We start from the raw sequence: 12,117 nt of genomic DNA on the forward strand, positions 1-12,117 counted from the left end.
TTGTTACATGAATAACAAACTGTAAGTCTGGGAATATATCAGTGTGTATATTGAATATTGAATCAGATACACTATTACATTTGCTTTTGAATGATTCCAATGTGGGTAAAATCGGCATTAACTGGTTAAAAAAAAAGCTTTTGATTAAAATAACTTTCACGGTGACAGCAAGCAAACAAATAAAGCACATAAATACATACATTAAGAAAACTGTAACATTTATTAGCAATGACCAAACAAACTCTTGAAATGTTTAACCTGAGTCTCCTTCATGAAAGACACAGTTGAAGTTTCAGAGGAAACAGCCTTTGGACCTACATGAATTTTCTTTGGTTTCATAATACTCTAATATTAGTAACCTGAGTTACACTTCATTTGGGTGTAGCAGATAGTTAATCTTGTGGGATTCTCTACAATCCAACTTCACTTCATCGTCACAAACAAATTTAAAATCAAATCGAAATCTACAAGTTTGCCATCTACCTAATGAATCCTCAGCATTATTAATTTCTGTCTATCATGAGCTCATCTGTTTTCTGTCACAGAGAACTCGGAACATCAGCAGGAGACTCAGAGTCAATCCATTAAAAGCTTTGTGACATTTCAAACAAGTGACTATTCAGAAGGATGATGGATTGTCAAGTCTGCTTTTTTCTAGACTGCTAAACCAACAGCAACAACAAAAAGCAGACCAAAAACTGGCACGCTGACTTTCAGTCCAACAGATCCTCCTGGTTGACCTGCAGGTGAGAAACAGGTGTGAGGTGTCAGCTAGGTGATGAGTGAAGAACAGAACAGAATCCATTTCCTCTTCAAACTGCTGTCAGACATTATCTACTGCACTCTGATCACATCACTCAGACCAGCTGCTTTCTACAAAGTCTCATCAACAACATCTTTAGAAACAAACATCAACAACCTGGGGTCCGTTCTTCGTACCTCGCTAAGTAAGTTAGCTGGATTTGATTGTTGACGATTTCGCGTGATCCTGGATCGTTCGGTTCTCCGAAGCTCATCCGGGACTTGCTGTCATAGCAACAGATCCGTAAGTGTAAACCTGCTCGGGAGCAGGTTTACTTTATGTAAACAGGATTAGATCGCGGCCACGCAGGTATGTCCGCTTCATTTATACGAAAGCAACAGCGATATTCCACCACTGTTTGTCCATAAATAAATATTATCAATGTAACTAAAGATAATGCAGCACTTGATCCTGTTATTGATGTCACACAGATACATACAGGTCATTTCCTAAAAAAGGGAAATGAACTATTAACATTCTATTACATGTATGTGATTATTACAGATGTAATTCATATTTCAGAGTAGTAATTGTAAATTACTTCGTGTAATCAAGATGAGAGACCACGGCTATAAAAGCGAAGGTGGATTTGGGAAGCCTGTCGCAGCCATGTCCTGTCCGTATACGCGAGCAGCCCATTGCGGAAGGTGCGAGATTGATAAGGAGAGTTTTCAGAATCCAGCGTATATTGTGGGATAGACAGGATCCTTTAGCTCAGCGCGACAGTGTGCTCATAGAGAGATATCGATTTTCCCGTGAGGGTATTATTTACTTAACCAACTTGTTGACGAGGGGGTGCAGGACCACCACCTGTCTTTTTTTTTTGCTCTGCCCTTTTCTTGGTTGCTGTTATGAACAAACAAACAGATCATTTCAGGGTCTCTTTTCAAGAGACGAAAAGCAATATAAGTGATAAATATTACCATTCTGTAGAATATTCTTATATTTCACTTTTACTTGTTCCCATGTTCTAGTGGGTCCTGTTGTGACTCTAATGTGAAAGGGGATATAATATAACATAATATAATGTAATATAATATTGGATAATATAGTGTGATATGATAAATCTACCCTACCGCCTACTGGTGTTGGCCAGAGGGGCCGATGGCGCAATATGGCAGCCTGGCTTCTGCCAGTCTGCCCCAGGGCAGCTGTGGCTACAACCGTAGCTGCCTCCACCAGTGTGTGAATGTGAGAGTGACTGAATAGTGGCATTGTAAAGCGCTTTGGGTGCCTTGAAAAGCGCTATATCAATCCACTCCATTATTATTGTTATTATTAAATTACTTACGAGTTTAATTTGTCAGCAACTTTCTGCCAGCCCTCTCTCCTTGCTTTTGCAGCCTTTGCAGTGTTCCCTTGCGTTCTGATTAAACTCTGAAACTCCTGGAATCCCTCACTCAAGAGTTCTTGCTCTGCTGCCGAAAAATACTGAGCGCGCTCCTTCGACATTTTTGCCGACCAATCAAAGGGTTGCCGATCAATGTTTCTACTATCGATGCGTAGCCCCTGTTAAGCCACCCAGTGATCTCACATTACTTCATCCAGCTAGGGCTGAACGATATATCGCATTTGCGATAATATCGCGACATGATCAAGTGCAATTTTCTAACCGCAAAGGCTGCGATTATACTGCGATTATAAGGCTGTCCAAATTACTACCATATCCCAGAATTCATAGCGCGGCCCAGCCAAACTCCAGTTTCCAGCAATGGCGGCCGCTACTAAGTTTTAAAATTACTCATACTAATCTTTCTGGGTCACAAAATAAACTTTTAACATATTTTCAGGCGAGAAAGTAGTTGTGTAAACATCAAATATCTGCTCGGTTTATCAAGATATCGCATGTTTGCAAAAGTGCTTCGACGTTTTCAGAGGCGTCTGCTACCCACCAGCTCGACAGCTAGCCGGGAGCTCGAGGGTTACTGATGCGGCCGAGAGCGGCACAACTCCCGGCACATCATTTTCAGATCACCGCGGAGTTTCGCTGCTCGGGTTAAACGTAATATATAAGTCACTTAGACAACCTAAAAATGTTATTGTTGGACTTTTTTCAGTGTTTTGTTTGTTCGTGAGTAAATCGGTTTGGCTGAGATTAAAGTTATTAGATTAGATAAAATAAAACTTTATTAATCCCCCGGGTGGGTTCCTCCTTGGTTTTCACACAGCTGACTAAACGTCAAACAGAAAACTTATTAAACAGAAGTATGAGACAGTCGAGAATTTACACCAGTGTCTGGTTATATTTTAGATAGCAAGAAGCAGACGGCCGAGTTTATTAAACTCCACCGAGACAGCGGTGACGCTAATCAGAACTAGACCGTCCAATTTCACGCCTTTAAATTTTAAAGGCGTGTTTGTGTGTGTGTTTATACAATTGCTATTATGTTTGCACTTTATGTGTAATGTTACTGACTGCAGAGATCAGTAAGATGTGTGTATTTTTTATTTATTAGTTTTATTTATTTAATATTATTTTTTAATTGAATGACTGTCTAGTAGTTCACAGATGTCGAAAAACTGAGTGTGGTAAAGCCACTGATTTTTTTTATGTATATTTCTGCAATCTGCACATTGTACTGACTTTCATTTTAATGTTTACACCAGGGTTCCTTGTCAGCACTTTATGCTCAGATGTTTGTAAGCTAAAAATAAACTATTGTGTATGTTCAAATATACTGTTGTGATTGAAGAAGTTAAATAAAAATGTCAGTCATCAATTCATGCATCACCTCATGTCATCATAACAGAGATCTGTCTTCCAGGAAAGAACAGTTTAAAATTAATGTAATATAGTATTGGCCATACTATATGATGTATTGCTTGTCTTTGTTTAATAATACAGAAGACAAAGACCTTAAAAAATAATCGCATATCGCATCGCAATCGCAATATTGGGGCAAAAAATCGCAATTAGATTATTTTCCATAATCGTTCAGCCCTACATCCAGCTGTACTGATCGTCAACAACAGGTGTGTTCGGAGAACCGGAATAGCGAGCTCAAAGTTGGCGCGATGATTTGATCTTGGATGTAGTAAGCGAGGTACAAAGAATGGACCCCAGGAAGCAGCTTCACCTCTGATCACACACACACTCAACTCTACTCACTCACCTGGAGGAAAAACTCTGAGTTCGGATGTGCTGATGATCTTTAAATTGGCTATCTCTTTGTTTAGTTCTCTCTGGGCAACTTGACACTCGTATGTTCCAGTGTCATCAATGGTCACATTCTTCAGAATCAAAGACACATTTCCATCCTTCATCTGTCTGTCCTGCAGATCCACCCGGTTCTTAAAAGATGGATGCTGGTTGTCTTCAACAAAATGACCATCCTGGTAATAAAGGACATATTTCTCCCCCAGGTCAGCTCTCCTCCAGTTTACTGCTATGATAGGGATCTTGTTATTTGCACGACATGGCAGAGTGACGTTTTGTCCAGAGACGATTTCCTGGTCTGAAAGAGGAAACAACACAGAGCAGAGAGTTTAAATATAATAATTTCTAGGGAAGAAAAGGCCTGAGAAACCAGAACATTTGAACCCTGCTGTGTCAAGCTCTGCTGTGAGTCAGAGTCAGGACACCTGCTTGACAATGTGTTAGATCAGCAGCATAAAGAAAAAAAAATGTAAAAGTATTAACTTAAGTATAATGGTATAATCATTTCTAAAGGATATTACTTGTGTTCTTTTAAAACCTTTATATAGTTTTGTGATATTATTGACTTTTTTGTCTTCTTTACAGGTTGTCAGAGCAAATTATCAGCCTCCACCATAACCATAGCATCCACCTCTGTCACACTAACCCTCTGCATATCCTCCTTCACTATATCCATTAATGTCCTCTGAGGTCTTCCTCTTCTCCTTCTGCCTGGCACCTCCATGTTTGACACTATTTTTCCAGTATATCAACAATCCCTCCAAACTATGTCAGACTTGCCTCTCAAATGTTAACTTCAAAGCACTCAACCTGACCTGTCCTGTGATGCCTGATGTACTCTTTGGTAGGGCTGGGCTATATCATACCGTTCACGGTAATACCTGTATAATTTTGGGCAACGATAGAAAAATGAAATATCGCGATAGAATATGGGTAAAACGCGCATGCGCAGTGCTTTTGTTTTCATACGCACACGTCGGAAAAAGTATGGCGGCGAAAGCAAATCGTTGAATGAAACGGATAAACCAGAATTGGTTTGTAAGAATGCTGCAACACGACACACAACAAAGCACTATTTTTGGTAGAGCATGCTAGTAGGCCGTTGTTATTACCGTGTTTTTTGGAAATTATGGCACACTTAAAATCAATAGTGCCCCTTATAATCCCCTGTGCCTTATGAATGAATTGTGGTTGTGTTTACTGACCTCCAAACGATTTTATGTACACAGCGCTCGAAAATCTGTCAAATGTTTGAGTACGACTTTGCTAAGCTACAAACCCGGACTGCTTGATGGATTGTCGGAGCATTGCGGCTATCGTAGGCAGGAGCCTCGCGGAGTGATACGTACTGCGCTTCAACATAATATTACCGTATCTCCTGTAGCTCCTGTGTTCACTGAGATATTCAACATCTCTTTATCTCAGTCGGTGATCCCCACATGCTTCAAAGAGTCCATCATTGTTCCTGTCCCGAAGAAACCCCACCCTGCTTCTCTCAATGACTATCGCCCTGTAGCCCTCACCTCAGTAGTGATGAAGTGCTTTGAACGCCTGGTCAGAGACTTCATCATTTCTTCACTACCAGACACACTGGACCCACTACAGTTCGCTTACCGTCCAAATCGTTCCACAGACGATGCCATCTCTCATCTCCTCCACACATCACTCACTCACTTGGACACTAGAAGGGGGAATTATGTTAAAATGCTCTTCATAGACTACAGCTCTGCATTTAACACCATAATTCCCTCCACACTCACCACCAAGCTGGAGCATCTGGGACTCAGCTCATCTATGTGTCAGTGGATCTCCAACTTCCTAACTGGCAGACCACAGGCAGTAAGGATGGGCGGACATGTCTCAGCCGCCACCACTCTCAGCACTGGAGCCCCCCAGGGGTGTGTTCTGAGCCCCCTGCTGTACTCTCTGTACACATATGACTGCGTGGCCACTACCAGCTCCACCACCATCATCAAGTTTGCTGACGACACCGTCGTGGTGGGCCTGATCTCTGATAACAACGAGACGGCCTACCTGAAGGAGATTAGGAATCTGGAGAACTGGTGCCAGAGGAACAACCTCCTTCTAAACGTCAGTAAGACAAAGGAGCTGATAGTGGACTTCAGCACTAAGCAGGAGAGGAACTACCAGACCCCCGTCATCAACGAGTGCCCAGTGGAGAGAGTGGACAGCTTCAAATACCTCGGAGTTCACATCACGCAGGACCTGTCATGGTCCTGTCACATCAACACCGTGGTGAAAAAGGCCCGTCAGCGTCTCTACCACCTCAGACGCTTGAGAGACTTCCAACTGCCCTCCAAGGTGCTCAGGAACTTTTACTCGTGCACCATAGAGAGCATCCTGGCGGGAAACATCTTAACCTGGTTCGGGAACAGCACCATGCAGGACAGACGAGCTCTACAGAGGGTTGTGCGGTCAGCTGAGCGCACCATCCGCTCCGAGCTCCCTGACCTGCACTCAATCTACAGCAGGCGGTGCTGGACCAAGGCCAGGAAGATCGTGAAGGACCTCAGCCATCCCAACAACAGACTGTTCTCTCTGTTGAGGTCAGGAAAGCGATTCCGCTCCCTGAAGACCAACACAGAGAGACTGAGGAGGAGCTTCTTCCCGCAGGCAATATGGTCTCTCAATCACACCACCACACAGTACTGACCCACACATATGGTTCTTACACACACACTGGACATTCTGGACATTGTTTACACTAATTCGGTTAGATGCGTGGTCATCTAACCGAATCACTTCATCATTAAATCACTTTAAGCATATTTGCACTGCACAAGACATAATGTGGATTGCACAACACTGGACATTATATTCTTCATTTCCAGTTAATACTTGTACAGCTGTTGTTATTGTGTATATATTTATTTATTTATTTATATTTCTTCATACTTCTTATATAGTTCTATATTGTGTATTTTGTTGTACAGCTATTTTATTTTCAACTTTAATTTATATTTTATTCCTTCCTAGTTAAATTTACCCTTTTTAATTTTTCATATTTATTTCCTATCTTATTCATAGCCTTTTCCTTTTTTGTTTTCTTTAGGTCACGAGCAGTTGTCCAAGCATTTCACTACATATTGTACTGTGTATGACTGTGTACGTGACAAATGCTGAGTTATGCTGAGGATATGTCAGCCAATTTCCACTGGAAATGTCTATTGGTTAAACTGTCAGCAAGGAATTTGCATTTGCACTGTTAAATGTTTATATAACTTTAATGCACATAAAACAGCTGCTTGTTTAAGTGAAAATACATTGATTTTTTTTTTTTGCACTAATAAAGTTGTGGAGTTGTAAAGTATTTTGTCTAGTGTCAATTATATCGTTATCGCAAAATTTCAAATTATATCGTGATAAATATTTTTGGTCATATCGCCCTGCTCTACACTTTGGCAGCTGGGTTTGGTTTGTGGCTAAGCTGTAGGGGGTGTAAGCTGGAAAATCAGGTCCACTGAGTAGTGTGGCACATCAGGAGTGCTTTTGTAATGATTTTCTCTCCCTATATAGTGGGTGCAGGGAGAGAGGAGGACACAGCAGTGTGGTGATGCTGCACTTCAAAGCCAAGACGGTGGAATGAACATTTGTCCTGTGTTATTAAATAAAAATGTTGTAAAGCACTGACCACCATTCCCTGTGATCACTGAGCTGAACCTGCTATATGGTCACTGCTAATCTTGTCTGTTCTACTCATTCATATTATATTCATTTACTGTCTCGATGTCCACATACACGTCCTGCACCATCCTCATACGTCTCTGTTATGATGTGCTTTCTCTAAATCTATAAAGACTCAGTGAAACTCCTTCTGCCCGTCTCTATAGTTTTCCATCAAAACTTTAAAAGCAAAAATCCCACTGGAGAGCACGTTCTCATCATCATACTCCTGCTCAATGATCAACACCTCTCTTCTTAACCTCGCTTCAAAAACCTTTCCCCATAGAGCCATGGTGTGGCTCATGAACATTATTGAACATGAACATTATCCCTCTGTAGTTACTGCAGCTCTGCACATTGCCCCACATATCTTACCTTACACTTCTCAAATGCATCTTTTTTGAGTCTCCAAGATTGTGTTAAACACTCAAAGAGTCCACTGTCCTCTCTTCAAGACATCTCCATGCATCTACAGGCATGTCATCTAGACCACTCATTGTCTTTCCACTTATCATCCTTTTCATAGCTGCCTGTTGCCAGTCACAATTGCCAGTATTTATGCTTGTGCTGGTGTGCATGTATTTGTTAACATGTAGTGCTCTTCTGATGTATTATAAGCCAACAGAAAAAAAAACGCTGGAAGTTTTTCTCTCCTGGATCTCCAGTCTTTGCTGTGGTACCTTTTCAGGAACAAGCATATCTATTTTCCCCATTCTTTGTACATTCCCTCACCTTCATTCAGGTAGTTTCAGCCATCTCCATCCCAGAGTTTGAGTCCTAATTATTGATGCTATTCTTTATATTCTATTACATTTTCTTTCTTTTTTAAATGTAAAACCTGCAACTAAAAGGCAGGAAATGCACAGAAAGACTTGACAGTGCTGAACAGGCTTGTCACAGTGGTCAAGGTCAGCACTGAACCAGCATGCAGTCACATTTCTAGATAGTTTCAAATCAGGTTACTCTGTGGGTTACAAAGCAGATTTCCTGCTAAAGCATAAATACCCTGTTACTCTATATCTCATGATTCACTGACTGTCCTCCATCAGTCCTCCTCTTGCCTTCTTTTTTCCCTCAGCACCTTCAACACTGGAGGCTGTCACTGTTATCCTGGGCCTTGACCGATCCAGTGTGGAAATATTACTGATGAGCTCCATGTTAGCTGTGGTAAAGAATTTAAGACAATTGGCCTTATTGACCCAACCGATGTGTTAGCGCTTGGGACCAACACTGGGAGTGCACTGGCTTTTAAAATGAATAATACTCATTTTGTTCAGAGTATTTATGACATGACAGAACTGAGGTTGGAGAGGCCTCTGTCAATCTGTGGGCCCATGACCCCAACAAACTTTAGAGCTGCCATTTCTCACAACATGTAACATGTGCGACTGAATGTTTTAATTTTATTTAGCTATCCACGGTTTACACAAAGAACCCACAGATCAAGGACCTCCCGTACATGAGGGTGTGAGGAGTGTTGCAGCAGGCTCCACCCAGCCTCGTGTCGCCGTCACACAAAGAAACTACGAAAATAATTAGAATTATTTTAGAGAAACCGGGTCAATTTTTAAAATCCTCTCCATCTCAGAGAGAATCACAGTTTGGTTTCTAACAGCTAAATCTCACCTGCAGAGACAAACCCGAAGACACCGAGAAACATAAAACAGCAGAGTGACGCAGAAGTTGCCATTTCCGTGTTTTCACTTTCTGATGACGTTAGCTTCTTCTTAGTGTTGGATGGATGGATGTTGGTACTTTTGGTATATCTCGTAACCTGAGTTTAAAGCCTGAATAAATTAATCAGTTAATCGTTAAATGAGGTTTAAAGTCAGAACTACTTCCCCACTCCAGTCAACACGTCCGATTCCTGTCCCTGCCGCGTTCTCGTCCAACGGAAATCAGAAACCCCGTGTCCAGCTCAATGGAAAGCTGGACACTCCGTTAAATTGGATTGAGAGAAGTCTAACAACCCCAGATTTCCAATCCCAGGCTGCAGTAGTGCGTACAAAAAGTATAAAACTGGTACAACTTCTAATTTGTACAATGACGTTTTGTATTTGTAACTCGGTGAATAAGTCATGCTAGGCGCCTTGCCTCGATGTCTGTTAAAATTGCTTTTAACTATAATGGACGGACAATGCACTGTATTGTTACTAATGGACGAACGACTCCGCTTTGCTACGAATAAAAACATATCCTTCTGCCTCGCTTCTCTAACTATTGTTAGTACCACCGTTTCAAAGGTAACGGGAACGCAGCATGAAGACGTTCGTGGCGATACGTCCCTCCCAACTTCTATCAACTTCTAATGAATCATTGGCTACATCACAGATAGCGACATTGCGTCTGACCAATCAGCTTATAGCATTTCAAAAGTAGTCTTTGTGTTGTTCCGGAACTCAGGAAATGTTTTGCGCTCCCATCTCCGTAACACAGAAACTAACAGTGGTAATCCGATGAAACTCACTCATTCTGTAGTCGAACAGTTGGGCTAAATTTTGAGCTGGGAGGTGTCTGCGTCGGATTGTTAGAAACTACTACATTTTTTGGCATAACGATTGTTACACATGGTTTATCCACTGATTTATGCCACAGGCCAGTGTTGTAGTTTGGCATAGTAGTTGGTGTAATTCTTTGTGAGTTGCATTTATTTTGTTTGTGCAGTCTGTGCATTCGTTAAATGGTTTGATCCCATGTGCTGATTTGTATAGCGGACAGTATCATGTGGAATAAAAGGGGCAAATAGTACAGACGTGTACCTCATGTGTTTTTGTTGCACGTCATCTGTGTCCTCGTGTTCTCAGTAGTGCATTGGATTCCGTAGGTTTGTATGACGTATACAGTGGTCCTGTAAGAAGACAGTGCAGTGCAAAAGTCTTGAGTCACCCCTGATTTCTAACATTCATGGAAATATAAAGTTGGAAAATGATGAAAACAGGATTTTATTTGAAAGGTAAAGCTATTCTTGCATCACTAAGAACACAGTACAATGTGGCCCTATCTCTGCTCTCTGTATGGCTCAGAAAAAGAACACCAGTGGCAGGACAGATCCAAGTTTTTACAGTTGTTCATGTTCACTGCTATCTTACAGTGTTAAGTCGGGGAAGGGTGAGGAAGCTACTCCAACTTTTTATCTTGGGAATCTGTTTTGAGGAGAGAGCATTCAGTTTCAACTTTCAGCTCGAAACTTGGAAATTTTGATTTAATCTCAAACACATAAAGGAAAAGCACAGGCAGAAGACCTGTTATAGGATCATTGGTGGATTTTATTTTCCTTTTCATAGCTTTCAGATTGTGCTCATCTGATATAGATTTTATTTAGACCTACTACTTCTTTTGCTGCCTTTTGCAGCCTACCACTCATTGCTGCTGTCCAGCTTCCTCGATGTTTTTTAATAGCACACTCCACACAATGCTTAGATATGCTCGGTTTTTCCGCTTTAATTGAATAGCTTGTCGATGCAAAAATGTTGCGTCAAACTGACTTATCTTTGGTAGTTTTCAGATAGAAAAAGAATTGGAAACAATTTATTTTTTGTGAAAAACAAACACAACATTGTTGTTACAATTGAACCGGTATAAGGAGTGTGAGTGAAATGAGTGAAAAATCAGCCGAGCGCCAAAGAAAATATTTGAAATTTTTTCATAAAGCCTGGAGAACTACTAATCAAGACCACAAATAAATAAAACAAAGTGTGGCCTTTCTGAAGGACAATGTAAAGAAATAAGGGGTGACTCAAGACTTTTCCGCATTATTGTATGCTTGCTTTTGGTCAATGTGTTGATCTTACAACATGACATTCTCATGACATGTAAATAGCATATTGGTAATTATTTTTTCAGTCTGCAAAAATAGATTTAGTATCTGTACCAGTCAAAGGTTTGGACACACCTGAGGCCATCAGTGTTTCTCATTATCTGACCCTTTCCCTGTTGTACACAGTGAACAATATTAAAAATATCTATTTTAAATTTGTTCTGAATAGTTAAAATGATGAATTTTAGAGCTATAAATTTTTAACATGACATATCTGTGGGTGTCTTTAGAGAAGAGTTTGTGGTTTGATTTTCCTATGAAACATCAGTGCAGGAGTCTCTCAGTACATCTGTTTACAGTGAGTGTTGTGGATAGGCGTAGTTTTGGGTCACGTGGCGTCGGTAATAGTAATAGTGATTGCTATATCACCTGTTCACGGCCCGAGGGAATTTTTGGAATGAGTGGGTGATGGGGGAAGTCGACTTTTGCTGACCGCTCAAGCATAGAATGTTTTTGATCACTGTTTTTCTACGGATTTTAAGGATTTGATAACAAATAAAGGAGTTTTAACCTGGAACTTTGACTTACTAAAACGTAAGTCAAAGTTCCAGGGTGTCAACATTATTCCCCTATTCAGCTGCTCGGCGACTCAAAGGCTTGACAGTCGCCAATAGTGAGGGACAAAGAAGCAGCAGAAACACACACAGAGAAAACATG

The 12,117-nt window shown here is 41.0% G+C and overlaps 1 protein-coding gene across 1 annotated transcript; it reads right to left on the reverse strand.

Moving 5' to 3' along the window:
* Positions 1 to 201: 201 nt before the first annotated feature.
* Positions 202 to 9,544, reverse strand: LOC146578613 (coxsackievirus and adenovirus receptor homolog). Its single transcript, XM_085269136.1, has 3 exons — positions 9,270 to 9,544; positions 3,916 to 4,257; positions 202 to 740 (listed from the first exon to the last, which is right to left on the reverse strand). Exons 1-3 carry the CDS (start codon positions 9,331 to 9,333, stop codon positions 655 to 657), a joined length of 492 nt encoding a protein of 163 aa, XP_085125262.1. The 5' UTR covers positions 9,334 to 9,544; the 3' UTR covers positions 202 to 654.
* Positions 9,545 to 12,117: the final 2,573 nt, after the last annotated feature.

Source organism: Mchenga conophoros, linkage group LG3, assembly GCF_057382185.1.
Source record: "Mchenga conophoros isolate Kocher_MC1m ecotype Shallow Benthic linkage group LG3, M_conophoros_male_GT1.1, whole genome shotgun sequence".
Lineage (NCBI taxonomy): Eukaryota > Metazoa > Chordata > Actinopteri > Cichliformes > Cichlidae > Mchenga > Mchenga conophoros.